The sequence below is a fragment of the Drosophila takahashii genome, chromosome 2R (assembly GCF_030179915.1).
Source record: "Drosophila takahashii strain IR98-3 E-12201 chromosome 2R, DtakHiC1v2, whole genome shotgun sequence".
Taxonomy (NCBI): domain Eukaryota; kingdom Metazoa; phylum Arthropoda; class Insecta; order Diptera; family Drosophilidae; genus Drosophila; species Drosophila takahashii.
The window spans coordinates 42,770,919-42,798,280 of NC_091679.1; the positions used below are offsets into that span (position 1 = coordinate 42,770,919).

Genomic DNA, 27,362 nt, shown 5'->3' on the forward strand with positions numbered 1-27,362 from the left:
CTATACAGACACAGACACATTAACACAATTATACGAAACCCACAAGTAAAATGTAAGGGCCGATAACAGAACGCTAGCTCACAGAAAAACAGAATGCTGTACTCGTAAATAAGATGACGGCATTTTAAAAATATTTTGTTGAGTAGATATTAGTATTTTCGGAAATTGGTTGTTAAAAAAGAAGGGGCAGTTTTTTAGCGCGCTTTAATTAAAAAAGTTTAAATACATTTTTACTGCAAGTCAAAAACGAAGTCCCTGTGAAAGCCCCAATTTTAGATTTAACTTTAATTTAAAACGCCCAAAAAGTAAATAAAAAGAAATTGATCTACAAAAATTATAAATAAATTAAGCTTCAAAATTGATTTCGGTTCCAGTTTTATTTCGTTTTCATTATACTTCTTTCCAGTTCACGTGTACTTTCAATTTTCCATAATCATAGGGCAAACAGGGCCCCTGGCGAAGCTTTCGGCACTCGGTGAGATGACTGTCGTAGTAATAACAACAGCGATAACAGTTGGTCGTTGGTGAATATGGCCAGCCTGCAAATTAAAAAGCAAGCAGATGAAATGTGATTCACTTTAAATCTCATTTTCCCGTCCTCATCTTTCCTACATTCATCATCTTACTTACAGTTGTCGTACCCCAACTGGTCTCTCAAAAAACATCTTTCTAGTGGTTGCATCACCAGAGATTTCTTGGTGGGGTAAGTGGGTTTCACATGGGGAGGTTGATAGGTCGGATTTATTGGATCGCTTTCTGTTGTTGAAGTTGTGGTAGGTTTTGTGGTGGAAGTTGTAGTGGCTTCTGTTGTTGAAGTTGTGCTTGGCTCTGTTGTTGAAGTTGTTGTGGATTCAGTCGTTGAAGTTGTGGTGGCCTCTGTTGTTGTTGTTGGCCTATCATCGTCCGGAAACTCGGGAATTACATCTTGAGACCAACTTCCAGCTACCAAAAATCCCAAGAAAATGATGAAAATTTGAACTGCGGACCGCATTCTTAGAAAGATGTGCTAACGTTAGCTGATTACCTCGAATACTAAAACCGATCAGCTGCCTAGAGCTACGCAAAAGCTGAGCCGAGGGACTGATAACCAGCACACTATCAGGCGGAGCACACTATCAGGTTCCAAATACTAAAAGATGCTGGCCTTTAAAAAATATTTGGTTGAGTAAACAAGAGTAAGCGGTAGACTCCAAAATGGCTTATCAGCATTTGAGGGGTAAATGGCATTTTGAATCGTTTAAATTACTTGCGGGTGGCTGAGCACGCATGCGCAACTAACCTTGTAATACTTTGTTGGCTTTTATCATCAAAATATGCCATATATACCGGCTCGAAGTAAATGAAGTGAGTAAGTGTAGTTGAAAAGGCAATGACTCAAAGTTCTCAGAATTCAATGAAAGGAGTGAATGAATGTTCTGAATAAGTTTGTATGATTCAATTTTTATATTCGCCATTATAAACAAGAATGTGAAAGACAGTGATTATGTTAAATTTGTATCGTTTATTCACGCATCAATAAAGAGATTACATATTGTTTTGGATTTGAAAATATGCTCTTATGAAACAGGTATGAAATACAGCTTGAAATACTGGAATGTTGACATGTACTGGGAATATGTAGCTTTTAGTTTCTTCTTCATCCATTATTGTGTGCTATATGATTTAAGATGTGCGAAATAAGTATGAATGATTGTTTGAGTAATTTTACGTTGCGTGCATTCGTTGTGTGCGTGAAGTTTTGGATTCAAGTAGGTTCCATCATCTTCTAAAGATTTGCGTGTGAAAGTTTTCAACATTGGGCCAGGCCTGGATTTCTCTCTTGGGTTTATATTCATAGGATATTCATAGGATAAGTGTGGTTCGAGAGGCCTGTCCAATGGAAAATTTTCATCGAGGCGTTTGTTCGGATCATATTTTTCCAATCGCCCATCCTGGTACGACATTGTGCTGTTCGGTTCGCCTGGAAAACTATGCCTAAACGCGGAAGAGGTCTCACGTCTCGTAAGATCTTGAGTATGGTCAGCAGTTTGGTTTTCTTCTTCTCCATCATATTATTTTATAATCGTACGATCCGTTTTTTCTTAGAATATACCCGCATATGTTTCTTCAAAGTGACGATCTGTGGTTGATTATGTTTACAGTGTGATCGGTATCCTTGCTTGCTAACGTCCCGATTATTATTTCACCCGACTTATATTCAACAGTCACAGTTTACGTTCACGGTCACGTCTCAAATCACAGTATCCATTCGCCAACGTGCTCGTGATTGTGTGGTAATGTGTGAAGTGTGTGCACTAAAAATTTAGCATACACCAGAATTTTGAACTTGTTTCAAATCTGTGCTAGTTCTTCAAAAAGGAAAAGGTTCGCATATTGTTCGAAATCTATCTCCCATGCTTTTCTTGTCTTTTCGTGTGTTTTTTGCTCATCCAGCTATTATATTACTAAAATGGGGGTAAACATCATTGGGAATGGTATTTCAAGAAATATCTAGAAATTTGGTAGAAGCATTGATTTTGGTAAAGCACTTTTAAGATTCAGATAAAGGCAGTACTAAATTATTTACAGGAACTAAAAGTAAATAGGAGAGATTTTAAAAATACTAAACACTTTAAAGATTGGAAAGCGTAAAATCGTTGCAACTTTAAAATAATTTTGATCGAAATATAATAGTAAAATAAAATGTTGAAGTCTTTAAAACCTCCAATTTAATTTTTTTCATTAAAGAGTTTTTAGTGCTACAAATATAAGTGTAAACTTGCTGTGCTAGGATAATAATAATATCAAAAAAAAAAAAAAAAAAAAAATTAAATTGTAAAATATTTAAATCAAGGAAAAAATAAAAAAAAAACAATAATTAGGAAAAGCATTTTAAAAGCGACACTTAAGCTAATAACTTATTAGTAATACGTCAATAAATAAATTATAATCTAAGATACCATTACCTTTAAGCATTTCTTCAAGCTAAAAATATTGCAGTCGATTTTCCATCTCGATTTTTTATAAAAATTCAATAAAAATACAAGCGAGCGTAGGTAATTCATAAAATTAATCAACAATCTAAGCGAGAGGCGTAACCCTCGTTAACTACTTGAATCTACAAGGCAAATAGCAGAGGTTTCTGTGCTATAATATTTACTTTACGGAGCCACCAGATGAGGAGGCTGTGGTTTTCCTCTAGTTGGAGGCGGTGATGGCCAACGGCGATGGTGAGGGTGCGGCCGGGGTTACCAGGACGGCAGGGGGAGCGGAGTTGTTGAGCTCTACTTTGGAGGATGATGTATCCGCCGAGGATACCTTCAGTCCATTGGGAGTTCCACCCAAGCTGTGACGCGAGTTCCGCTTGCGCTGGGGACGCGAGGGTGTCTTGTTGGGCGAAGGCGTCTTGGTGGTGGAGTCCGGCACCGAGGACACACTCTGCGACTTGTCGCCTCCGGCTCCAAACTCCGCACTGGCCGATCGGGAACTGGCGGGTCCTTCATTCTTAGTCGGTTGTCCCGAACTGCGACGATTACGGCGACGATTGTTGTTCGACTTGACCACCGGCTTGATGGTGGTCTTCTGGGGATCAAAGTAGCTGTCCAGTAGCTCCAGCAGCTCCGTCTTATCCTCGCCCTTCATGGTGCCAATCGACTGGAGAGCCATGTCCAGACCCTCGCGGCGCTTGTCAGCCCAAATTGCACTCAAGGTGCTCAGATCGAAGCCATTCTCGGCCAGCACAATGCGGAATTTGACAGCACGAACGCGGTGATACAAAGTAGTCTTGAAATAATTCAAGAAGACGGGACGGAAGGAGTTCTGTCGCTCCAGGTTCTCGTTCTGAGTGTCCAGCTCCTGGACATCGGAGCCCACCAACTTGGCAAAGGGCTTTAGAGCATTAAACATATTCTCCAGCGCCTCCGAGGATTGTGGCTCCGGCTTGCGGTCCGAGTTGCTCAGCTGCAGGGCCACATTGAAGGCCAATTTAGCGCGAACACTGGCATTGCCATCGAATAGATCCCTTTCCACCTGGAGGCTGTTCTTCGAGGATCGCTTGTCGCTGGCGCTTTCATCGATCACGGTGCTGTCGCTGGGCGACGAAGATGCCGATCCAGACACCGAACTAGATCCCGAACCGGATCCCGATGAGGAGGTGGATGCAGAGCCCGAGCCCGCGACGTCGTCCTCCTTGGTCTTGGACAGCATTTTGGAGAGCTTGCGCAGACTGTAGTGCTTGACGTTGGTGTCGCCGCCCATGGAGGCCTTGGCCAGATTGAGGCTGTTGGCAAAGGACTTCACCGTCTTGGTGAATCGCTCCAGCAGGCCGTACTTCTTCAGCGACTCCAGGATCATGTAGGGAATGAACTTGCGCTCCTCGTGGTAGATTAGCACTATCCCGTCCGAGTTGGAGCCCGCCTTGGTCTTCAGTTGCTCAAGCCAGTTGAGGAAGTCCTTGAGGGCGGCGATCTCCGACTTGGATTTGATGATCTGAGGGAAATTTGAATGGGAGGTAGTATGGTTATAATTAACTTTATTGTTGTATTATTATAATATTGTTATGTGGAACCAAAATGTGGAAAAAGATTTTAAAAGAATATTAATATTTTATAATAACTAAATATCTTACCAGATCATATCGATTTTATCATTTAAATTTGCATAATTTATTGCTCTATGAAGGTAGAAGACATAAATGTATTTTATTCAAATTTAATATTTCAGAAGGAAAGAAAGTATTAATTAAAGTAATTTTAAAGGAAAGAAATCAGAGTAGCCATTTCATTATGACATTTCTATGACATATACAAATGACAAGAAAAGTCACCTTCAAAATAATTACAAGAAAAATACTAAAAAAATGATAATGTAGAAATGGGGTTCCCGGGATTAGCGAGCAATACCTGGTACACTCACCTTGTAGGTCTGCATCGACTTCAGCATACGATAAAAGCCAATCGAAATAACACGAACTTGATGGCGCTGGCGCGCAGCTGGATTCAGATTCATATAGGGCATGATGTACTGCTCGAAGTGGTCGGTGGGCGTGTAGGCGGCCAGCTGGACAATCTGGGGGCGTAAAGGAAGTGGGGTTAGGACCGAATGGGGAAATTCCTGGGGCAAGAAAAAAAACAGGAACCGAACCCACCTCATCGATTAGACGACGTCCAGTGGTGTCTATGTCCACACCCACCAGGATGTAGTTGCCGGCCGGCAGTTCGTCCTTGACGCCCACAGGCGACGAGGATTGATCGGCAGCGGCAATGGCCACTCCAGCATCGATGTTATCGGCAACCATTTTTGAATATGATCTGGGGAAACGTTCTAGAAAAATCGCCACAAATTTTCATTAGCCAAAAACTCACTTCAATAATTTTTCAATTTTTTTGTAAAGGAAACTTTTCCTTTGTGAAACGCGAACCGCTTTTAAAAGATTTTGTCTACGAAGTGACGGGCCCCGAACTTTCTAGGGTCTTTAAACCGAGATTCTGGCAAGCCAACGGGTTCCTTCCAGAATCGCCATTTTATTTTTCTATCACTCTCACATTTTCACCACACTTTTTTCACTTTTTCTTTGTCTTACCTTTATTGGGAACTCCTTTTCGTGTTAATTTCGATGGGCTCTTTCGCTTTTTACGAACTTTTTCCTTTATTTTTCAAAAGGGTAAAGCGAAATTTGCTTCCGTTCGACGAGCTTTCACAAATAAGAAACAAACCGTACGACTAACTAAAACGAAATGAACTATTTGTTAATGCACTGGACGGGCTGGAAAATTGGTTGAAATTTGACAGTTGCACAGCCTGCTAATTGACGAGTTTTTCCTTAAGTACGATGGGTTGGGTAGCTGCAATTTAAGGCACATTGCCATAAGGCCCACTGTTTAGTGCTCGAAAAAAACTTTTTTTTTATTTATTTTTCTTTCAAGTTAAAGTTAAATTTAGCTGCCTTATATTTTTTCCTTTTATTTAGCCGGCGAAACTCTTTGGTCAACAACAAAAACTTAAGCCAAAAGCGCAGAGAAAAATTGATAAGAATTTCTATAGAGTTGACACCGTTTCAAATGTTGCCGCTATAAACTATCGATAGCAGATATCGATAAGAGCCATCGATAGACAGGCGGCAGTCAGCTGTCGCTGTGCAGCCCTGGTCGCCACACACAAACAAAAATCAGCTGCTGCATTTTGGGTATTTTCCTAAATTACACAAAAAATAGAGGAAAAGTGAGGAAAAGCTGGGATATAAAAGTGCCAGGGCATACATAAAGCTGTACTGATAACGCACACATAAGAAAACATAGGAGAAAAGATAAGTAGAGGCGAGATAAGCCAAAACAAAAGGTGCCAAGCATGCTGTCCTACATAAAACGCAAGCTCTCCGAATCCGACAGCGGCGTCAATTCTGTGACGTCGTCGTGCGGCGGGAATAGTGGGAGTTCAGGTGATAGCGGCAGCGGTACGGGCAGCAGCAGCAGCGGCAGTATCAGCGGTCGCAGCCAAAACGCCGACGAGTTAGTGCGCAAAACGAGCCAGATGTCGATGGACGATGAGGCCATTGCCTTCGGGGAGGACGCACTGCTCCATGAGCTGGGCTACCGGAACGCCACGGATCTCCAGGAGACCATCTACGGTTGGATATTTACTATATAAAATGCAATCTCCATATTTTGTAATAATTATGTAATTGCATTTTCCCTCAGATCTCTTGCGAGGCATTCGGGATCCCGAGAAACCGTGCACTTTGGAGGACCTGAACGTGATTTACGAGGATGGAATCTTCGTAATGCCACCCACGCGCTCAAATGTCTCAGTCGTACGTTATCCAATCCCCTGAAAAGTTATTCAAGTCGAAAGAAACACATCTCATACGTTTATTTCATAATTTATTTTGTTGATTTAGTAAGGCAGATAAAAGCTATGATTAGGGCTTGATGTTTAGTAAGAATTCCATTACAATAGGTTTCTTTACTTAATATATAATATTTTTAATGTTTTTTTGACGTATTACCTTTAAACTCCATTTTGTTTTTGTTTTATGATTTTAGAGCTTGTTATTCAGAAGATTCCGGAGTGTTTTCCGTTAAATATCGTTTCTTATACCACGTTTTTGGTTATATAATGCCTTTAAAAGGTCTATTATAATAACTCAGCCTAGACATTATAAAAGACCACATTTTCCGGCATTCTTGCATTAATTTTCTTAGTATTCGCGTTCCTTAAAATTATAATGTTAGGTAGTTCCATAGTTATAAACAAATGCCTAAGAATTCAAGACTTCCCGTACAATTTTTTAAATTAGTTTATTAGCAATAAATATTATTTATAATTTTAAGTAGGATTAACAATTATATCATCCTATAAATGAGTACATAAGCCATTTTTTCTTATAAACAAGAGACCATTAATTAATTCGATTGTAATGATTTCAGGTTCGTATCGAGTTCAATCCCACAGTGCCCCATTGCTCGCTGGCCACGCTTATCGGACTCTGTATTCGCGTAAAAGTGGAACGTGGACTGCCGCACAACATAAAGCTAGACATATTCATCAAGAAGGGAGCCCATCAAACAGAGGAAGAAAGTGAGTTTGGCCTGTTAGATACCAGTAGGGCGAATATTTCAACTGAAATGTATCTCTAACCCCCAGTTAACAAGCAAATCAATGACAAGGAGCGCATCGCAGCGGCCATGGAGAACCCCAATCTGCGGAATCTGGTCGAGAACTGCATCAAGGATGAGGAGTAGCTCTCTTTCGGCTCTGGCTTTGTGTATATAGGGAATGTCTAGGGTTAAGTATACCATTAAGTTGCGTCATGGACTGTGTGCTTAGCATTAAAGCCCTTTTAAATCTGTTAATCGCTGCGTTTGGGGGCGGCGGCGTGATTCCACCTGAATATCGATTGCTTAACGTACTATCTATTTTTCCCCGTTTGTTTACTGATAAGGTCGCGGGCTCAACAACGCTTTATTGTTTACATTCTGCCGGAACGCTATCGCCATTGGACAGTCGGCCGAAGAAAACCGTGTGCACAGCGCTGTCATGGCGGATGAATGAATCGATTTGGAGGGCCGGCCATGTTGGGCACACGAATGACGTGCCTGACTGGCTTATCAGCTCCAGAAGAATCGGGAAATGTTTGGGGCGGCGGATCGCAGGGCACTCACCTGTTAAGTTGAGTGCATGACACACATTCGACACTCGGCTAATTTCTATGCAACTCTCCCAGTTTCACTGAGCACTTTGTTGCCATGACTGCCGTTGCTGTTTCTGCTCCAATTTGCATTTCCGGGATTTTCCATTTGTTAAATTGCACTGCACGGCTCCACTCACACCATAAATATTAAGCAATATCAATTAGCTGCTTGCCTTCGCGTTCAAATGCTTTAAACTAATTTTCAAAGACTTGGGCAAAAAACCTTACCGAGGAGCAATTAAAACCATCTGGTGCTGCAAACTTTTTGCCATGACACTTGCCATGGCCAATATTCACGGAATGGAAACTGGGCAGCCCCTTGTCCCCTTGGGCGTGCCGCTGTCTCAAAGAGCGAAGGAGAAATAATAAAAATGAATACGCAGACAAAAGCATATTGCGAATATTACGCTAATTGGTGACTGCAATCAAAGCGGCCCATGGCCGGGACACGTTGTTCGTGGGAGAAATGAGACTTTGAGCCTCCCAGCAGCCGTGACTCCAGCCTGACCATGACCAAGCTATCAGGGAATCCTCTTCCCCGTGGTCAATCGCGGGCATTTCAGGTGAACAGAGTAATTGGAGCCAGACTGCTCAGTTTCTTTTTACTTACACTTAAAGGTAAATCATAAAGCTTTAAGCTTTTTGGGTAATGTTTTCTGTAAAGTCTTGGATAAATATATAAGCCAGTTTTTATTTTATTTGTACTGAAAACTACCTTCTTTAACATTTATTCACTAAACAGAATTATTTTCTAAATTCTAAACTATGTTATAACATAAAAAATAATTAAAAAAGGTCCCTTAATTCTATTTGATGATTTAAAGAATTATGTACATTTAAATTAAATAACATTTTGTTTTTAAATTGTTAGATCATGATGACAAAATGATTTTTAAATTTAATAAAGTTTACAATCTATTCTAATTTCTTCTAATTGTTCCTTTTACAAATTTTAAACCAGACTACCTATCCTAGAATTCTTTTTTTTTGTCATATTCCATGGCCGCCAAAAAACTGAGGACCTCCTGTCATTTTGAGATTCTTTAGGCTGTCATCTCAATTCTTCGTTAGAGACCGTTGGTTTCATGTTGCCGTGGTGACAATTTAATAACCGCGTAGTACATGAATTGTAGGCAAAAACCCCTTGAAATCTTGGGACTGTGTCATGATGACTCACTTGGCTCTACGGCAATGTCCTGGGGAAAGGACTCAAGGGAAAAGCTGCGACTGCGACAGAATTTTATGTGCGAAAAATGCATAATTTATTCTGTTAATGCATATGCATTTAAGCCGGGCCAACAACTGCAGCAATTCCCCAGGATTTGCTGACCGGCAATTGTCATTTGTGCAGCGGTCAAAGTGACCCATTTAACTCGGTCTGCAGTGCCACGCCCCATCATCTACCGCCCTCGGACTGAGTACATAAGTAGGCAAATGCAATGAGTCCAAGTCGCAGGCGCCCGAAGACGAGAGGCACAGATTGCGGCCACCGAGATTTCCTTCCGATATGCAATGCTGTTAAATTGTGTGCCATTATTATGATTGCCATCGTGACGGCGGGGATCCGGAGTCCGGACGGAGTGCACAGGATGCCGGGACCAGGACCGGAGCCACGACCGGCTGTGGAGTTGCATTCACACATTGTTCGCCCGATCCGGGTCTCCGCATATGCCATGTATTTCATTATGAGTCCCACATCCATGCCCCCTGGCTTCTTGCATTCTGGCAAGGCGAATGCAAGGGTATGCTGTGTTTTTATTAATACTCCAATAAGGTTCGGAATATATTTTTTAATTAATCAGAAATACTTTACAACGAAATATAAGAACCGAAACTTAAATATCAATAAAAAAAATCAAAAATAAAAATCATGACGATTACAAAAATATTCAAAATTATTTTACAAATATTTGTGAAATTAATAAATAAATTATTTCCGTATTTCGTTTTTTTTTTAAGATTTTTATGTCAAGCCGTTTTGGCTGCAGGACCTTCTTGCCGTTTTTTTAAGTCTTTCTTTATATTGATAGGGATTCTTCACTTCAAACAACAAAAATAATATTAATGGCTAATATTTTACTAATATTTTACCTGATTTTATAGCATTTCTATTAAATTTAATTTTAATTCTTTGTAAATTCTTGTAATCCCACTGAGTAATTCTCGGTCGTTGCCATGGCTTCTCGGCAATTTCAGCTTATATTTTTTCAGCTTGCTGGCTGTTCGCGTTGCTACAACCAATTGTTGTAATTGTTCTAGCCACAGCACTTGGGGTGCAGCTCCTTAAAACCGGAAGTAACACTCAATGGCGTAAAGCCGCCTACGGGCTTACGGGGCGTATGCGCATTATGCAAAGTCCTGGTCAGTGGTAAAAGCCAGAATCAGTGGAGAGTTTGGAGGATGGAGGGAGAATGGTGACCGACAAGCGGTCTTGGCCATTCAGCAACTGACAACTTACGCATCAGCAGAGAGAGCAATGAGGAAGCAGGGGATTCCGGGTTTCGGGGATCCGGCTATCCAGGCACAGGGTCCAAAGTGCAGCGGACTGAGCTCTGTCTGAGCCGGAGAAAGAGGAGAAAGGGTCAGGGGCCTTTGTTGTTTGCACTGCCATTAATTTCTGCTGCACTCGGCTCGCCATTTATTTTGCACGTAAAATGTGCCAGCCTTATGAGTTGCCGGGAAACCCATTCTGTCTCTTTGCCTCTGCCTCTAGGATAAGGATTATTTAACCCTTTGGCTCTTGGTTTTGCCTTCGGGCTATATTGTTTAAGGAAAGAAATTTTATAAAATGGAATGAAAAGGTATTTTGAAATACAGGTTTTTTTGTTTATTTCAAAAAATCAGTTTTTTATTGGTACATACATACAATTTCTTATTCCTTCTTAGAATATTTAAATATTTCTTTATGCTACAAATAAAAATTGAACTTTACTCTTTAAGTGTATTTTGTTTATTTTTTATGTCTTTTAAAAAAACGCTAAAAACGAAATGTAATCTTTTTTAATGAAGCTATGGAAAAATATTTTTATATCCAAACCAAAATAATTAAATATTTGTTGACGCTATAAACAAAATTTAATCTAAAAAGGAATGTAGAAATCTTTTAGGCCTTCTGAAATTGTTAAAAAATATTTTTTTAATTTTAAACATTATTTAAAATTTTTTTATTGCAGCTGAGTCTTTATTAATAAATGTGAGGTCCTTTTGGTTATGCTTGGACCTCGCAGGGTTAAAGGACGAGGGCCGGAATGGCTACCGAGGATGAAGTGCCTGCCAAGCGGAAGTGGTCGCGTGCGTTGCATCCTGTCGGCAATTATGCCGCTGCAGCAACAACAATTACAGTTACAGATGTTACCGCCTCCCCGGCTCCCCGCCCCCAAAATCCCGCACCCATTTACGATTTACCCCGGTTGTTCGCCCGGTTGTAAGCCATTTTAATTGCTTGTCTCTTTTTAATTTTCAGCTCTTTTGTTATACTTCACCCTTTGGCCGCACATCCCACCTGGCACACATACATATATCCCATAGTAAAAGCCTTTGTGTCCTTTCTTCGCCTCAAGTTGACATTTTTGCTGGCCCGGCTGACTTCTGGCCAAGAGGTCGCCGCTCCTTGGACCCGAGGCATTCAGCTTTTTGTGCTGTTGACCATTTGCCGGAGCTAACGAACTAATGTTGAATGCACGGCAAGTGCCATTTGAGCTTCCGCCAGCTCATTGGCCAGAAGACGCCTGCAACAGCAATTAACAAAGGTGCAGGACCTCGTTGTCCTCGTCGTCCTGCCCCCTTTTAGCCGGACAATTGTCCTGGATCCGGAATCGCAATGGTGTCCGATGGCAGCTAAAACGTGTGTAATCAGAGCATAATTGTCTAAAATAGCTCGGCACTTGCTGCAATGAAATGGGAGCATTTGTTTTTGCTGCTCAAACACATCGAAAATCGATTAAGTTCTTGGGCGAAATTAAGGTGAAAGATTTATACATTAAAGCAGGGGAACAGCCTTACGACAGTGCATTTTCGGGAAAAAGAAAATCACACAAAGAAGAATCGACGTGTGCCCAGTGTAAGATAGGCATGTGACCTCATGCATGATGTCTGATCACCCCTCCATTAAATGGTTGTAATGTTAATATTACTCAGATCAATATTTCTTTATTATTACGGTTTATTATTATTCCATTTTTCATGTTTAAAATATTTCTATGAAATAATAGTGTTTTTCATTATCTGTAATGTACGTGTGCTTTTTTCAATAAGTTTTAATGTACTGACTAATTAGAACAATTGTGTACGAGCGGACATTAAATCAATTATTATCTTTAACAAATTTACCAATTTATTAGAGTATAATTATAATTAAATGTTTTTGTTCAAATTTTATAGTTTTTTTTATTTATGAATACAAATTACCTAGTTGTTAAGGCCAATTTCGAAACAAATTAAATCGTAAATCAGACAAATAAATAGCTCGGTTGCGTTCCGACTCACTTCAGTAGCTTAATTAAAGGTTTTATGGGATTTTGTAACAGTTTTGTGGTTTCATTATACTACCCCTTAAAAGCGCAATGCAATAATCCAATGTATAACCAAAAATTAGATAAATCGAGAGCAGCAATTAGTTAGCATTAAATGGAAAAGAAACTAACTAGTGTTTACAACTAAAAAGGCTGTAGCAAAAATAAGCAATACAATATTTTAGAAAAAACAAATATGTAGATATTTTAATTGAATAGAAGAAACTGATATAAAAATAACTGAAAAGCTTAGAAATTTGGTTTAGAAAATTTGAAATAAAGAAAACAAAATATATAAAATTATGCAACCGTTTTACGAAGCGGTTAGGTCGATTTTGCAAACTACCGAAAATATCTGACTGATTTACGTTTGATAACTTATTGGCGATCTGAGCCGTGAACTGATTTCTATTCCCACTGATGGCCAAATTGTTTAATCTAAATTCATAACGTGACACAAACAGTGAGCGCAGAACAACAGAGCACAGATTTGGCTGACATTTTGCCTAAATAATTGATTTCCAGCCCGAAAGCAGAGAGAATTGCAGGCGCTTTCTGCTGCCACGGACGTTGAATGCTGCTCGCTAAGTGGCGTGGCAAATAAAATGATTTAAATATTCAAAACATCAGTCCGCCCCTTGCCACCTCCCCCCGCCATTCATTCGGCATGCAACAATTTTTTGTACGCGTAATAAAATAAAAAAACGAAACAGCACGGAAAAGTTTAAATTTCTTTTACGGCCCAAACCGACTCTAATCCACTTTGGCCGACAATTTTCGGCCGACCGCAGGCGCAAAATAAATGAAATCATGAAATAATAAACTAAATTAGGTGCGAATTGGGTTGGCCAGAATGACCTGTCCTGCTCCCTTGAATAAACATTCACACGAATATTTATATTTAGAAATTTCTTACATTTTATTTATGCCACTAAAACAATTTCGAAGGGAAAGCGGCGGCAAAAACCAAATTTAAATTCCACAAAACTGCCAAAAACACTAAAATGGCTGCTGGCTTTCAATGGGAAGCGCAGCAATAAAGCTTACAGATTTACCGATTTCCCTGTAAACATAATTAAATAATTAAATGTCAAGCTGAGTGGAGTGACTGGAACTGAAAACAGCAGTCAAACAACAACAAATAACAAAACTAGGCTATACTCCTCCTGCAATTGACTCCCTTTCCCTTTTTGAGGGGAGACTGAAAATTATTATTGTGGCATTTGTATGCCAACCTCAGGCTCTCCGTACATATATAACTTTGAGTATGTTGTTCAGCTCACACACAAACTTTTATAATAATTTGCGCAACAAATTTGAAATTGTAATGCCGACTCATTAGAAAGTTTTTCATTCGAATTTGCTGCCTTTGCTGCGGCTGCCTTCGCCTTTTTTCTGCCGCCCTCTGTTGTTTTTCCCTTATTTTTTGTATTTTTTGTATTTTATTTTTACTCTTACACACTCTATAAAATTGCCTACAATATGGAAAAGGCAAAGAACGAGAACGAGCATAGCAGTTTGCCCATAATATCATATCTCTGACTGTCTTTCTGCCAGTGTGATTGTGTGTTTGCGGGCTCTGAAAACTGAAACTGTGCCAGGATGCGCTACAGTAATCTGCTTTATCAGTTTGCCAAACTTTTTCATATAGCACAGGAGTGCAATACATGTACATATATGAGTCCTCCAAATCGTAAACTTAGCAGCAAAGCTTTATAAAATCATTAACTTTCCAAGTTCTTGATAAATTAGTTTAAAAGCATACTAATTTGTCAAGTATTCATGTCAATATGTTATGGATTCATATCAACATTTGTAATTGATATGATTTATTTCTTTGCTTCTTTACATATTTAATTTAAATTATCCAATAAAATGTAAACAATAAAATTGTATGATATTAGAAAATATTCAACAGTTTTACCGACTAAACCTTTTTAATATTTATATTGCTTTGATTGGCATTTTAGAAAATTCCAACACCCCAAAAGGTAGGGAATCCTTCTCATTGTTTTCTCTGCTTGGGGATTAGTGTCAAATTATGCCTATGCAAGTTTTCGATATTTGGTAAAATGCATACATTTTTGATTGTCTGACCTTGTCCTTGAAAGCGCTTTTCGGGCTCTCCATTTGCTATGCAGATGGGGTCTGGCATGGTTTCAGTATGCCCAACATTGGGCCAACTATTTGCTTGGCTGTCGAGTCGAGTCCTTTAACGAGCGGGAATTCATTTGGGTTGGCCCACAATCTATCCGTTTTCTAGTTAATAAAATTCTAATTAGTTGAAATTGCATCTCCGTCAGCGAGGAATCCGCACATTTGCACACCTGCGAGCGACATCTGTATGTTTGTACATTTGTTGGCAAATATGGGTGTGTGATTTTAATTACGTAGAGGCTCATTAGCATTTTTCATAGTTGTTTACTTGTTTGCTTTCGGTGGCTGCCGGCGAGACAAACATCCTCTGTCGCCGTGTAAAATCCTACTCACTGCATTGGCAGTGCATTTACAAAAGTGCAGACAAACATCAGGAGTTTCATGCGTGGAGTTGTTGAGTTTTTCTAGGAATGTATAAATGCCAATTTGTCCTAATTATTTTAAGTTTATTTTTTTAGTTTTTGATTGTCAAAAGTTACACAAAATTCGTATAATTTTTATACCCGTTACTCGTAGAGTAAAAGGGTATACTAGATTCGTGCAAAAGTATGTAACAGCTAGAAGGAAGCGTTTCCGACCCCATAAAGTATATATATTCTTGATCAGGGTCACTAGCCGAGTCGATCTAGCCATGTCCGTCTGTCCGTCTGTCCGTCTGTCCGTCTGTATGAACGCTGAGATCTCAGAAACTACAAAAGCTAGAAGGTTGAGATTTCCCACACATATTCTTTGGCTTCCTACGCAGCGCAAGTTTATTTTAGCCGAGCGCCACGCCCCCTCTAACGCCCACAATCGCCCACTAACGATTTTAAAATGGGTCCTGCGCCCACATCTTTAAAGATTTCCGAGAAGTATAAATGCAATTTTGTTGTGTATATTTATACCTATCGAAATGTAGAAGACATTTTTCAAATCGGACCATTCATTAAAAAGTTATACGCAATCAAAAATTATATATCTATCTCCCTCGCACTCCCTTTAGCTGAGTAACGATTATTAGTCGGGACACCAACCCGACACAGCGTTCGCACTCCCTTTAGCTGAGTGACGGGTATTAGATAGTCGGGACAACAACCCGACTATAGCGTTCTCTCTTGTTAATCATTAGTTTTAATTAGTACGAAAATATTTATTCCTGCAGCATTTTTTGATAATCACAGAACTTCTTTAATATTTATAAAAGCAGGGTGGATTTTATGTTATTAAAATATATGTAAAAAAAAACAAAAAAGTTTTAAAAATATTATTGCCTTTGACTATCCAGATATTGGTTTATCTGGCTAAAACAATTTAGTATTATTAAAAACAATGAACCAAAAAATTCACTTATTATATTAGACTAGGAGTTTCCGATGGCATACTAATTTTATAAATTTTCATATTGAATTTAGAGTTTATCCTTTAGAAATTAGTTTTATGTACACCTAAAACATATATTTACCGAATTCACTTGGGATTTCCCACTGATTCCAATAACTTTCAACCACTCATATTCCCTAATTGAACTCGTCTGGTGTAATCATATCCTGCTCATCTCTGTGGAGTATTTTTGGGTGGTTCGGCTCTGAGCAGAAATCCCCGTGCAACCATCACCAGCGCCACCAGCAGAAAAGTTGAAATAAACAAAATGTTATTGCAATGAGGAGCAATGCGCAATGCAGTGGCTGAGTTAAAGGGGGTCGAGAGGGGCTCAAAGTACTCTTACAGTTGGCATACAAAATTAACAACGTTTTTTGTGCTGCGCCAGTTGCAAAGACGAAACAAGGAGCGAAAGAAGAAGCAGAAGGCAGGCAGGGCAAGGGCATAGTTTTAATATGAATTTGCATGTAAGATTAACGATGGCAGCAGCGCAGGATTCTCGAGGGATTCCCCCAGCAGCCTTATCCTTGCGACTCCTTCTTTTTCTCCTAATTGAGTTCTTGAACTTGGCGCCTGCTGTTGTTGTTTTGCCCTGTTGTTTACGGCTTTACAAACCCACTTATTATGAAATTGAGTTGCTCGAAACAGCAGCCACACATGCGACAGCCCATGAATAATGCAATTATTGTTGCAGGTGCGCCGTTGATGTTGCAGCAACACCAAAACAGTCGACTAATTAACTATTAATGTGGCTGTGTGTGTGTACTGCCTGTTCCTGGCTTTGACAAATGGTCATGTCACTCGTCTGAGCCTGGAATCTGGCCAACTCCAGGATCAGGATCCTCGTCCTGCCATGAGAAATGGCAAATTCATTTACGCGACGCTGCATTTCCCACGCTGCTAAACGGAAAATTCAAAATGAAAGAATGCTGCACTGGGGAAAAAATTGTGTATAAATTTAACAACTAAATTCCTTTCATCTTAAATTTGGTACTTAAAATGAGAACTAACGTTCCTTAAATAAGAACAAACGTTATTGAATCAAGACAAAAATATTTTTAAATAAACACAAATTGTTCTTGATCAAGGAACATTGTTTGCTAACTTTAATTAGCAACTTTAGAATAAACTTTCTTAATTTTATACGGGTTTTTCTCTCTGTGTAGTGGCAGGGTTTTTGGTCCGCAGATTCTGGAGATGGGTGAGTTTCAGGGCGGCAAAAAGGCGGAAGTGCCTGGGCATGTACGTGAGGCAACAGCAGCTCTAACAAGTGACAACCTCCAACTCATTCCACTGGCTCCACCGAAAAGCAGAGGAAATGCCTGGAAAATTGCATTTTGAGTGCAAATATTAATTTCAGCTGCCGCCACAGCAACATACAAAGGCTGAAGCAACATCACCAGCAGCAACATCGCCACCAGCAACATCACACAGAGAAAATGCCCGTTGCAATACTTGCACCATCATCTCATTGCAGTTTTACCAAAATATTTGAAATACTAAAGAAAATGTCAAAAGAATTTCACATTGAAATAAAATAAAATCAATTTGAATGATTGTGAATATCGAAATGTAAAAAATACTAGAAAATCAAATATAAAAAATTATAAATATATTTGTAGTGATATCTTTTTAATGACACTTTTCTAAAAAAAAAAAATTTCCCAACTTCAGTAAAAGTCTTCCCGGTTTCAAGAAGAATAATTCTGGAATTAAAGCAAGGGCGCTCTCGTTCCAATAGTGAACATCTCTCTCTCTCCCTTGAAAAAGTGAAAAGAAAATATGCTAAGAGGGTTTGCTCTTGATTATTTCGTTTCCTAAATCTGTCAGTATGGGAATTTTCTTTAAGTGCACCTAAAAAAACTGTAGCACCATCAGCAGATTCGGAAGGAGTTGGTGTTTCTTTCAAAGCAATGTCCGGGCAGCAGCTTCATCTCCTTTACCATCTCCATCTCCTGGTATTTGTGTTATGTAATTTTGAAAGCGTGGCCAACATTTGCTAAAACGCATTCCGCAATGACAAATGCATTGCATATCCTGCAGCGAGCACAGGATCCTTCCTCTTCTTCGCACGGCACTTAGCTTAATGGAGCAGAGCTGCTCGGACATGTGGCACTATGAGGCGAGCACCCTCACTCGGTACTGCAAAACCCTTTTCCACATTTCCTCCGGGTGCGGCACGCATCTCCAGCTTAAACGAATTAAAATGGAAGGCGTAAAAAGCATAAGTCAAATGCAAAGCTTGACCAAATGTGGCGACATCTGAAGTGGGGGAAGAAGTGAATATGGCTCAAAAAATGGCTCAAGGACAGCTGGCCCAGCTAGCCAGATATATGACCTACTTGCCGACGCACTATTATAAAATTTCCAACTTGCATTCCCCGCTAGATTTCGTTTTTGGGTGTGATTTTTTTTATACATTTTCTAGTAAAAACCGTAGGAAACTTTTCTAATTCATTTAAATCATTTGATTTAAAAATATTGATACTTGTTTTAAATTTCAAAAATATATATATTTCTTCGGTAAAAACTAAAAAGTTTTCCAGTTCTTTAACATTTATTTGAACTTTGTTTCTCTTGATCGGGAAAAATTCCACCCACACTTCCATGGACTATTATCTGGATTTCATTAGTTGAACTCCGTTTCGTTGGGACTCCGTTTTATTCGTTGTCGCGACCTGCTCGTATTTGGCGCATCTGGCGTCATCTTGGCTGGGATTCAATTAAAGTCGACTTAAACCACACGCACTCTCAATCGCACTCGCAATGGCACTCGCACCCACTTGGAGTAGGAGTCCCTTTTGGAGGACATGTGGAGTGTTGCCGGGCATGTTGCAAATTGCATGTTGGTCGCCTTGCAACAGATTTGCGCGGCACAAAACAATTTCGCTTCTCCAGCGAGCGAGCTCAATGTTGCGCATACGCAATGTATGCCAGATGCTGCTCGAAAAGTTTACGGGGGGAAGTTCTCGTTCTCGTTAGACGTTGACACAAAATGTTATTTCACTTCAATTAAATGGATGCGAGGGTCTGAGAGGATGGCGCCTAGGCCATTATGCGAACTTTGCGTGGATGCTCTTGTGTGGATGCATTGTCAGTCAATTTGGCAAGTGCCGGAACCGCGAAACTTTCTTAACGCGTTTGCTTGCAGCTTGTTGCTGCACGTCGCTATACATAGACTTTTCGAGTTTCATTGTTGTTATTCTATCTTATAAAACCACCCCCATCCCCACTCCGTTTGTAATTACGTAAGCTAGGGGAAGTTTCCTCGCAGCATGCGCTTTCAATTTCCGCATTCCGAAATTGTTTGCCAAAATCAAATTCAAATTACAAAACGATTTTCGCTTCTGCTGCTGGCATTTCGGTCGCCTTCTTCTACACCTGACTCCTTCATTGATTTTGCTATAGACATCCGGCGGATGTGTTTGTCTCCGATTTCCTATTCGAAAACTGGCAGCGAATTTGGCGCTTTAAATTATGGCCAAAGGCTGCCGATTTTGGGAGGCAATTTAAAGAGCAGCGCGCCTGTCAGGGCGGCAAAATGCGGTCCCGACTTTGGATTGCAATCGAATTAGCGTCGCTGACTTGTCGCTTTGTCGACTGTGATCGCATTTTGTGCGAAACACGCATGACAAACTGCAATGCCAATTGCTGGACATTGGGACGACACCAAGAGAAATTGGGTAATAGGTACACAATTTAAAAAAAAAAAGTAAAACAAACAGAAAACTTTAAAATTGGTTAAAACTAATACGAACCCGAATATATTAATTTTATATACTTTACTAATATACTTATTAACATTTTAAACTTTTGTTATTTTTTAGGAACATCTAATAAAATAACTTTTTTTATTTATACTAATGTTTAAAATTTTTATATTAAATATTGTATCCATTATTCCTGCGGACTTTTTTTGTCATAATGAACATACATATATTTTTTTTTAAATTTGTATTAATTTTTATTTTTTTATCCCAAACTTTTTTTTTCCTCAATGTGCAAACGAGGCTAATGCCAGGATTTGCGTGCCCATATGCGATGGCGATAGGCTGCAGCTGGACGCGGATTCCGCCGGGTGTAAATAGTATATGGTAGCATGCATTCTGATTTCTGGCCATTTACACTGAATTTTTGGCCGATGGCTTTGTTTGGTCCCCTCGTTTGGTTTAAGCGGGTTCGAATTGGTTTGGCCGCCACACTAAGCCAACTGATTTCTATGGTCCATGGTCGATGGTACGTGTGCACTATGTATGAATTTGGCTTGCAAGGAAACCAATTGGCAAATCAAAATATTGGCATTTGAATTAATGCAAAGCTTTCGACTCTGCTGGGGCTCCAAAGCATTAAATCAATGCCTAATTGATTGCTGATTGGGTTTGCCGTTTTTCACACTCGTACGAAAAATGTGAAATAAAAACGAGTGGCAGATAATCTTTGAAAATATTTGCTCTGCTTTTTTCACAGTTTCAAATAATAAATTAAATGTCTCTTGGATTGAAAACAATAAAATGCATATTATATATTGCTCAATGGCAGATCTTAACAGTGAAATGATAAAGCAAAATAGATTTATGTCAAGGAGAAACGGCACAAAGTGTTTCGATTCGAGTGAAAATCAAATAAATATAGTTTTACTCCCAGATAGGTCTATAAATCAATATATATTAGCCAACTAGCGAAGGATTTAAAGCAGGGTACTTGGCCTATAAACATTCCAAGACACTAACCAAGCCTGCGGTCACACGCCTAACTTGCATTAAGCACACGTCGATTCTTTTTTGTAACATGCAGTTTTGAGCTCTTCAGACTTAAAGCCAGAATTTTCTGTTCCTAAATTTCAGCTAAGCTGCTGACATAATGGCTGGCCCAAACTGGCCTTAACCCTTAACCTTTCTTACCTTTTTCGCTAAGCAGCCAGCACAAAATGCTCATAATTTGCTTGTTTCTTTGCACTCGAATTAGACGTGTGCATGTGAGTTTGCATTTTTTGAGCCATGTCCTTGCAGCTGCGACCCTTGAGAAGTCGTTTGCTTGGACTGGGCAAACAAAATGAGCGAGCAAATGCATTAATGGATGGATGGCGTAGCTACCCAAAAGGCCAGGACCTGAATCACCTGTGCTCCTTGGCTCCTCCGCTTTTCTCCTTATCTCCTCAGCACGTGTGAGTGGGCCAGGTGCTCTTGACATTGCCCCGAGTGAAAGGAGGCTTCAGTGTTTACGCTGCGACATGGCGAATGCTTCAGCCTGGAGAGTTTTCGCCGTCGTCTTTGATTGCGTGCTCGTCTCGCTGGGATGCCATTCCGTGTATATACCATATATATGCCATACTATAGACTCGTCTTGGGCTCGTTAAGTGTCGCCTCCTTATGGCATTTCATGCTATTTTAAATGCATTTGAATAAATAAACACTCGCACACACACGGGGGGTCGTAAAATGTTTATTACGTGGGCAAATGTTTGTGTCTGGCCTCATTAGGAATGGAAGCTTTGCACAATGCAACTACATTTCGCACTTAATGCATTTTTAATTTAAAGCCCGGACTCCATTGAGACCTTTAAAATTGCATCGAAATTGCTTTAATTGAGTGGATTTGCATGCGGGATTCAAGATGGTTTGCATCTTCAATTCAGTGGCCCTGAAGCGATAGCACTACTATTTTTTTTATCTCATGAGTGAGTGACTGTGTTTTAATTGATTGCCCATCAATTATGCACATTTCGCGGCGCACGTGTCGAATGCGTGATATTTCATTGGCTCCTTTGATTAACTCACTGGCTGCAAATATTTGGCCTGCAAAATCTGTTTAAATGTTCATCAGCCCCCTGAAACTATTATATTTCCATTTCAATCCCCCCACTTCGCCTGTCAAATGAGCTGAGCAAACAACTTGGCCAAGATTCATGTATCTCAACTTTAGCTTGACACTTTAAGTGGAAGTTATGCAAATAAATAAATGTAGATTGACTTGACATATATGTATTTGCCATCAGAGATAGAAAGACACTTGGAGTGAGGGCAAACATACAAAGCTAATTAAAGTATATGTGTGTGCAAAGTGAGTTATTGACAAACGCCTTGGAGATTCCCTTTATAAAGTCAGTGCAGCCAGTGCCAACTCAGTGGGCCGCATAATTATAATGAATCCCTTTTGTCAGCCAACTTAACCCTAATTTGTGCCGAGCAGCTCTCGCTTTATCCACTATTATCCCTGGGTGTAAACACATTGCGTTTGCCATTTATGCCATTGTATTCCGCATGCAGGTGCGAAAACGTTTTCAGACAAAAAGTCTACGTCTGCTAATTAAGCTCCAAAATGCTAAATGCAAAATGCAGAATGCCAAGGAGCCGAGGTGAAAAACTCAACTATTTCAGCATTGTTGGCTGCGACTTTTGTGCATGAAACCGAAGCAGATGCTGCCGCCTGAGCCTCAGATTCATCCTAATTTCGAGCCAACCATCCACCCATCCACCCCTTCCCATCACCATCCCCTTTTTTCTACCCAGCTGATGCGGGCAGCTCGCGAGTTGCAAAAGCTTCAGCCCTGACCACATTTTAATTGGGCTAAGCACACGCCATGTGTGCATGTGTGACGTGCTATTAGTGAAACTTTTAAATGAGTTAGTTAAGTAAAGCGGGTTACGTTATTATGAGTTTTTGGCTTGGACATTACAAAAGCTTGTCAGCTCTGCTGCCGAGCAGGGGCTTCCCTCCTGCACTCTTTCATTCTTCGTTTCTAACAATGTGTGTGGAGAAGGGTCCTTGCGAGGGGGAAAAAAGAAAATTTAGTAGGGTTGTGATGGGTTTTTACACACACACCTCAAAGTTTTATGGCTTCTACATAGCACAATCCAGGGATTTCGCTTTGCTATGCAAGTAAAACATCAAGTAGCATATGTAATTCTTGAAAATAATTTATTTAGCATATCCTTTTTAAAATTGAGCATTTTCAAAAATACTAAATATTTAAATTTAGTTAGGAAACAAAATTAAATCAACTATGTTACAGTTTCCACAATCTTATCTCTTATACTCTACAACTCGAAAAATGTATATTAGCATTTAGTATGTAAGTTTAAATTAAGGACAGCAACTTCGACTCAAAGCAAACTGATATTTTTATTTTCCTTACGTTAGGCGCCAAAAATCGTTTGCTAATATTGTTGAAATCAAATAATTTCTTAATGCATATTTTGCCTTGTAAATGGGGTTCCCTCCACAAAAAATCGAATGGCAGTCTGAAAATAATGCTATTCGATATTTTATTGGAGCAAATATTATTGTGGTAATTATTCGTGCAAAGTGGGCGCAATCAATTTTCAATTAGTCGCGTGCAATAATTTCGCGCACATTTCTTGAAAGGCAAAAACGGAGCGGATTGCCGTTGGTAATTATTGCAAATTATATGGCGCTGCGAGCATTTGTGTATAAATGCGAATGCGTATATATACGAGGATTGCAGTCATGCCAATCGAAAATACTTGAATACGGGCAAAGGAATGCGGCGAAAAGAGCGAATTGCGATGGAGGGCGAAAAAATATTATTCAATTACGCGTCATATCCAGGACAATGGTTACGACGGGCATAAAAGCCGCCTTCCCATAAATATACACAAAGTCCCCGCTTTCAGGCCGCCCATAAATTAAGGTAATAACATTCGAGCATACTCATAATAGTTTCGCCCCCTTATGCGAATGTTTCAACTTTGATTTTCGAAATTAAATCAGTGCATAAATGGCTGGCAATCGGATGGCATTCCGTTGCGGTACAGAAAGAAACAGAATTCCACGACATTTCCGAAAACTCTTTGATTTATTTCCGCCTTGCCACATTCCTGATTGACTAGAAAAATCAATAGAAACCATATGCCCCTCCTTCTTTCCCTGCACAATTAGCTGGCAGACCTTTCTTCCTTTTCCCCCCGAGACTTTCACCTGGGGTTGGACTGCATTGATAAAACAGCCGCCGCCCACTCGGGTCATCCCCTGAAGAAAATTTACATAAAATTCAAATAAAATAAAACGACAAACGTAATAATCATTAGTCGGCTCTCCTGGGTGCAGTGGACGTAGGAAGGTGGACACTGGACACAAGGTGCCTGCAACTGGGGAGTTTCAGAGGAGGCGGCTGACTTATTTATGGAGTTTCCATGTTAACGAGCCACTCGCAGTAAATTAATTTAGGCCCTGATAAATATTACCTATGGCCCCCATAAATTGGAGACTCTTTAAGATGCCTAAAGGTCATTTCCGCTTTTTTTAGGCATTGTCGCAAAAATATTTGCTAGTTTCAGTTTTATAAAAACCTGTACTTATTTTTTTGGAAATGTTAATACTTACTAAACTAAACTGTGAGCATATTTATATCATTATTATTTCAAGTAACTTAAAGTTTAAAAATGTATAAAATTATCTTCGAAACATGTAGAATTTTTGATTTCCGAAAGAATAGTTAAAATAATAAAAAAAAACGAATTTTGAATTTATAATATTGTATTCAATATTTGATTTACTTAAATACAAAACATAATACATTTTAAACATTTTAATTAAGTTGAAAAATATTAAATACGAACTCATTTCTTAATTTTAGGAAATATAACTTTCCATATTTAAAATGAATAAAACACAAACTATATATATTAATTTATTATTATACTAAGTGTATCTTATTTAAGATCTATTTCCTTTTTAGTATCCAATCCACTCCTGGAGTGCAATCTTCTGCTGTTCGATTTGCTCGCCCATCTTCTGGGTCATGGCGAACTGGATGAGGATGAGCAGATAGTTGACCAGAATGGAGGTGAACTGATGGGAGAATGTTAAGTAATTAAATCGAAAGATTGAATATTCTTCACTTTTAACCCACCAGACCGATGACCTTGCGGTTAAGGACGACATCCAGGCCACTGGTGAACTGAATCTTGGCCTGCATTCGCCAGGACATCAGGGATTCTACCATTGGCCGCAGGGAGTTCTTTTCAGGAAACCAAATGTCCAGCTGCTCGACGAGACGAAGGCATCTTCTGGCCTCGCAAATGGTGCGATCGCAGTAGAAGGGGGCAATCAGGAGCTTGTAGAGCGGCGGCATCATGCAAAGGGCCACATAGCCGATCATTTGGTATCTACTGATCTGCTCGTCCTCATTATCCTCTTGCTGACCACTAATGCCAACAGATTGGCCAAACAGGATATACAGCTCACTGGTGCTCATGGCCAGATCGTGGGCCATGGCTGACCAAAGGCTGAAGGCGTAGACCTCGTTGATCTCCTGGACGAGGTAGTGCAGCTCTTGGACCATCGACACCACCTGGCGTATACGCAATTCCCGTATCTGCAACTGCGGGAAGCGCCACTTCAGAAATTCTGGATTGAGCATTTGCTGCAACAAACGGAATCGAATGCCCAGCATTTCGGCAAGGGTCATATGTACATATCCCGAGAAATGAGGTCCTCCGGTTACAATCGTATAGCACAAGGCGAAAAGCAGGAAGAGAGCTCGATGACCACTGGCCACTTGGAAGGCAGCACAATTGATGGCCACCAGATAAATTATAGTAACCAATCCCAATACGACTATATTCTTTCTCAGCATTTTCCTGTAATTCAGATTAGCTCCAAAGTCGCTGATAAGCCGATAATCTAAGGCAGCCAGTCTCACATAGATGCCCAAATGACGATCTGCGCATATTTGCAGCGATATCACAGTGGCCACAAAGACCAAGGTGGAGATGACCAGTTCCTGCACTGAAATACTCAGCACTAAACCATCGGCCTTCTTTAGCCTTTCCTTTACATCCTCGGCGGATAAAAGGAGGCTCAGGGAACCAAAAAGTCCAAATAACGCAAAAATGGCCACTGAAACTGAGTAAATCCTTCTCCAGCGACTGATCTTAAAGTGCGATCCTCGTATGCCGAATCCATTGCAGCCTAGTAAAAACTGCAGGCTGCAAATGAATCCGGCACAATCAAAAACCGTTTTGGGTTCGCGAAAGAAAAATAAAACGGCCATTGTAAACGATTTCTGGAAACCAACTAATGGCTTTTTCATTGGATACAACTCAGATATTAGCCTTTAGATTATTTACAAAAATCCAAGCAGTCATTAAAAAAGAAAGATACATCAGTGCACTTAAAATAAAATTTGTGAATTTAATGAAATAATTATAAAAAATGCTAAGGCATAAAAACTATTTTAAATCAGAAAAACAATAGTAAATTGAAATTATTTATTAAATTTATTAAGTTCCTTTTTTTATCGAACTGTCCAAAGTTTTTAATGTTTATTTTTTGTAAGCCTTACAAATGGCCAATGAACATTAAAGCCAATATAGTAATTAACTTGATTACTTTTGTGATACATTTTGACAAGAGCTTGGCCCAATTTATGAACAATTTCTTTTTCCAATTGCCTGCGGTATGCAATCTCGGTAAACGCGGTAAACACAATAAACATGTTTTGAGCATAAACAAGAAATAATGTTAAAATCAAATGTTACGACCACAATATTTCTCATTAACCTAATTGGTTTGTGCTAGGAAAAAAGCTCATGAACTTGGTTTGATTTATTTAGCTTGTATATCAATCAATATTATTTATGATTTTTACCAGTAAATTTATTAAATTTAAAGAAACACAAAAACAATACTCCCTATTACACAAAAATTTAAAGGTGAAAAACATTTTGTAGAATAAACTGAAAGTAGCATAAACTGTCTAACAATTTAATCGAAAAGTTGAATTTCAATTAAATTGGTTTTGTGGTCGGTCGGTGAATAGTTTTGTAAATTTGGAAAAATTACATAAACTAGTGAAAATACGAGTAATTTAATTTCTGCATCCTGGGCGAAGGCACTGTAAAAGCTGTCAGATTAAATACCATAATCCCCTGGATTATGGCCAAGCTGGGAAAAGTTGTTAATGCCCGGTGACAGAGCTCAACCCTTCGAATTTTCCCAGTTCAGTGATATATATATGGCATGATTTACAGCTTTCCAAGCAGAAGGTGAAACGAACAGGGGGGCATTTTGTTGCCTTTAATTAATAAAACTTGATTAACGGAAATTTTATGATTGTCCAAACGGTAGCAGGTGGCAATCAATCATCGCCTTCGCACGGCCACTCTCACTTCTGTTAATTATTTTGCATTAAATATTTATGAAAT

The 27,362-nt window shown here is 39.5% G+C and overlaps 4 protein-coding genes and 1 long non-coding RNA gene across 6 annotated transcripts; 1 reads left to right on the plus strand and 4 right to left on the minus strand.

Moving 5' to 3' along the window:
- Positions 1–368: 368 nt before the first annotated feature.
- Positions 369–1,335, minus strand: LOC138912774 (uncharacterized). The gene is made up of 2 exons (XM_070214089.1): positions 631–1,335; positions 369–539 (listed from the first exon to the last, which is right to left on the minus strand). The coding sequence occupies exons 1-2, from the start codon at positions 989–991 to the stop codon at positions 391–393; spliced, it is 510 nt and encodes a 169-aa protein (XP_070070190.1). The 5' UTR covers positions 992–1,335; the 3' UTR covers positions 369–390.
- Positions 1,336–1,549: 214 nt separating this feature from the next.
- exu (maternal protein exuperantia) lies at positions 1,550–5,721 on the minus strand. 2 transcript variants are annotated; one of them, XM_017137461.3, is made up of 5 exons: positions 5,561–5,721; positions 5,126–5,301; positions 4,894–5,046; positions 3,140–4,467; positions 1,550–2,444 (listed from the first exon to the last, which is right to left on the minus strand). In XM_017137461.3, exons 2-4 carry the CDS (start codon positions 5,273–5,275, stop codon positions 3,178–3,180), a joined length of 1,593 nt encoding a protein of 530 aa, XP_016992950.2. In that variant the 5' UTR covers positions 5,276–5,301; positions 5,561–5,721; the 3' UTR covers positions 1,550–2,444; positions 3,140–3,177. The 2 variants fall into 2 exon arrangements, with proteins under 2 accessions (XP_016992950.2, XP_016992952.2); XM_017137463.3 differs by lacking the exon at positions 5,561–5,721 and adding an exon at positions 5,343–5,459 and having other exon boundaries at positions 5,126–5,288.
- Positions 5,722–6,128: 407 nt separating this feature from the next.
- Positions 6,129–7,829, plus strand: galla-1 (cytosolic iron-sulfur assembly component galla-1). Its single transcript, XM_017137469.3, has 4 exons — positions 6,129–6,604; positions 6,675–6,787; positions 7,404–7,554; positions 7,621–7,829. Exons 1-4 carry the CDS (start codon positions 6,325–6,327, stop codon positions 7,716–7,718), a joined length of 642 nt encoding a protein of 213 aa, XP_016992958.2. The 5' UTR covers positions 6,129–6,324; the 3' UTR covers positions 7,719–7,829.
- Positions 7,830–14,524: 6,695 nt separating this feature from the next.
- LOC138912683 (uncharacterized) lies at positions 14,525–15,304 on the minus strand. Its single transcript, XR_011418243.1, has 3 exons — positions 15,069–15,304; positions 14,759–15,005; positions 14,525–14,695 (listed from the first exon to the last, which is right to left on the minus strand). It is a non-coding gene; the product is annotated as an uncharacterized lncRNA (long non-coding RNA).
- Positions 15,305–24,888: 9,584 nt separating this feature from the next.
- Gr57a (Gustatory receptor 57a) lies at positions 24,889–26,209 on the minus strand. Its single transcript, XM_017137445.2, has 2 exons — positions 25,067–26,209; positions 24,889–25,005 (listed from the first exon to the last, which is right to left on the minus strand). Exons 1-2 carry the CDS (start codon positions 26,207–26,209, stop codon positions 24,889–24,891), a joined length of 1,260 nt encoding a protein of 419 aa, XP_016992934.2.
- Positions 26,210–27,362: the final 1,153 nt, after the last annotated feature.

Coding starts and splice junctions, on each gene's coding strand:
- LOC138912774 (XM_070214089.1), bottom strand. CDS start 991: ATGCGGTCCGCAGTTCAAATTTTCATCATTTTCTTGGGATTTTTGGTA. Junction 540..630: donor CCAGTTGGGGTACGACAACT/GTAAGTAAGATG, acceptor TTTAATTTGCAG/GCTGGCCATATTCACCAACG.
- galla-1 (XM_017137469.3), top strand. CDS start 6,325: ATGCTGTCCTACATAAAACGCAAGCTCTCCGAATCCGACAGCGGCGTC. Junction 6,788..7,403: donor CGCGCTCAAATGTCTCAGTC/GTACGTTATCCA, acceptor TAATGATTTCAG/GTTCGTATCGAGTTCAATCC. Junction 7,555..7,620: donor CCATCAAACAGAGGAAGAAA/GTGAGTTTGGCC, acceptor TCTAACCCCCAG/TTAACAAGCAAATCAATGAC.
- exu (XM_017137461.3), bottom strand. CDS start 5,275: ATGGTTGCCGATAACATCGATGCTGGAGTGGCCATTGCCGCTGCCGAT. Junction 5,047..5,125: donor GACGTCGTCTAATCGATGAG/GTGGGTTCGGTT, acceptor TTACGCCCCCAG/ATTGTCCAGCTGGCCGCCTA. Junction 4,468..4,893: donor AGTCGATGCAGACCTACAAG/GTGAGTGTACCA, acceptor AATTTCCCTCAG/ATCATCAAATCCAAGTCGGA.
- Gr57a (XM_017137445.2), bottom strand. CDS start 26,209: ATGGCCGTTTTATTTTTCTTTCGCGAACCCAAAACGGTTTTTGATTGT. Junction 25,006..25,066: donor ACCGCAAGGTCATCGGTCTG/GTGGGTTAAAAG, acceptor TTCTCCCATCAG/TTCACCTCCATTCTGGTCAA.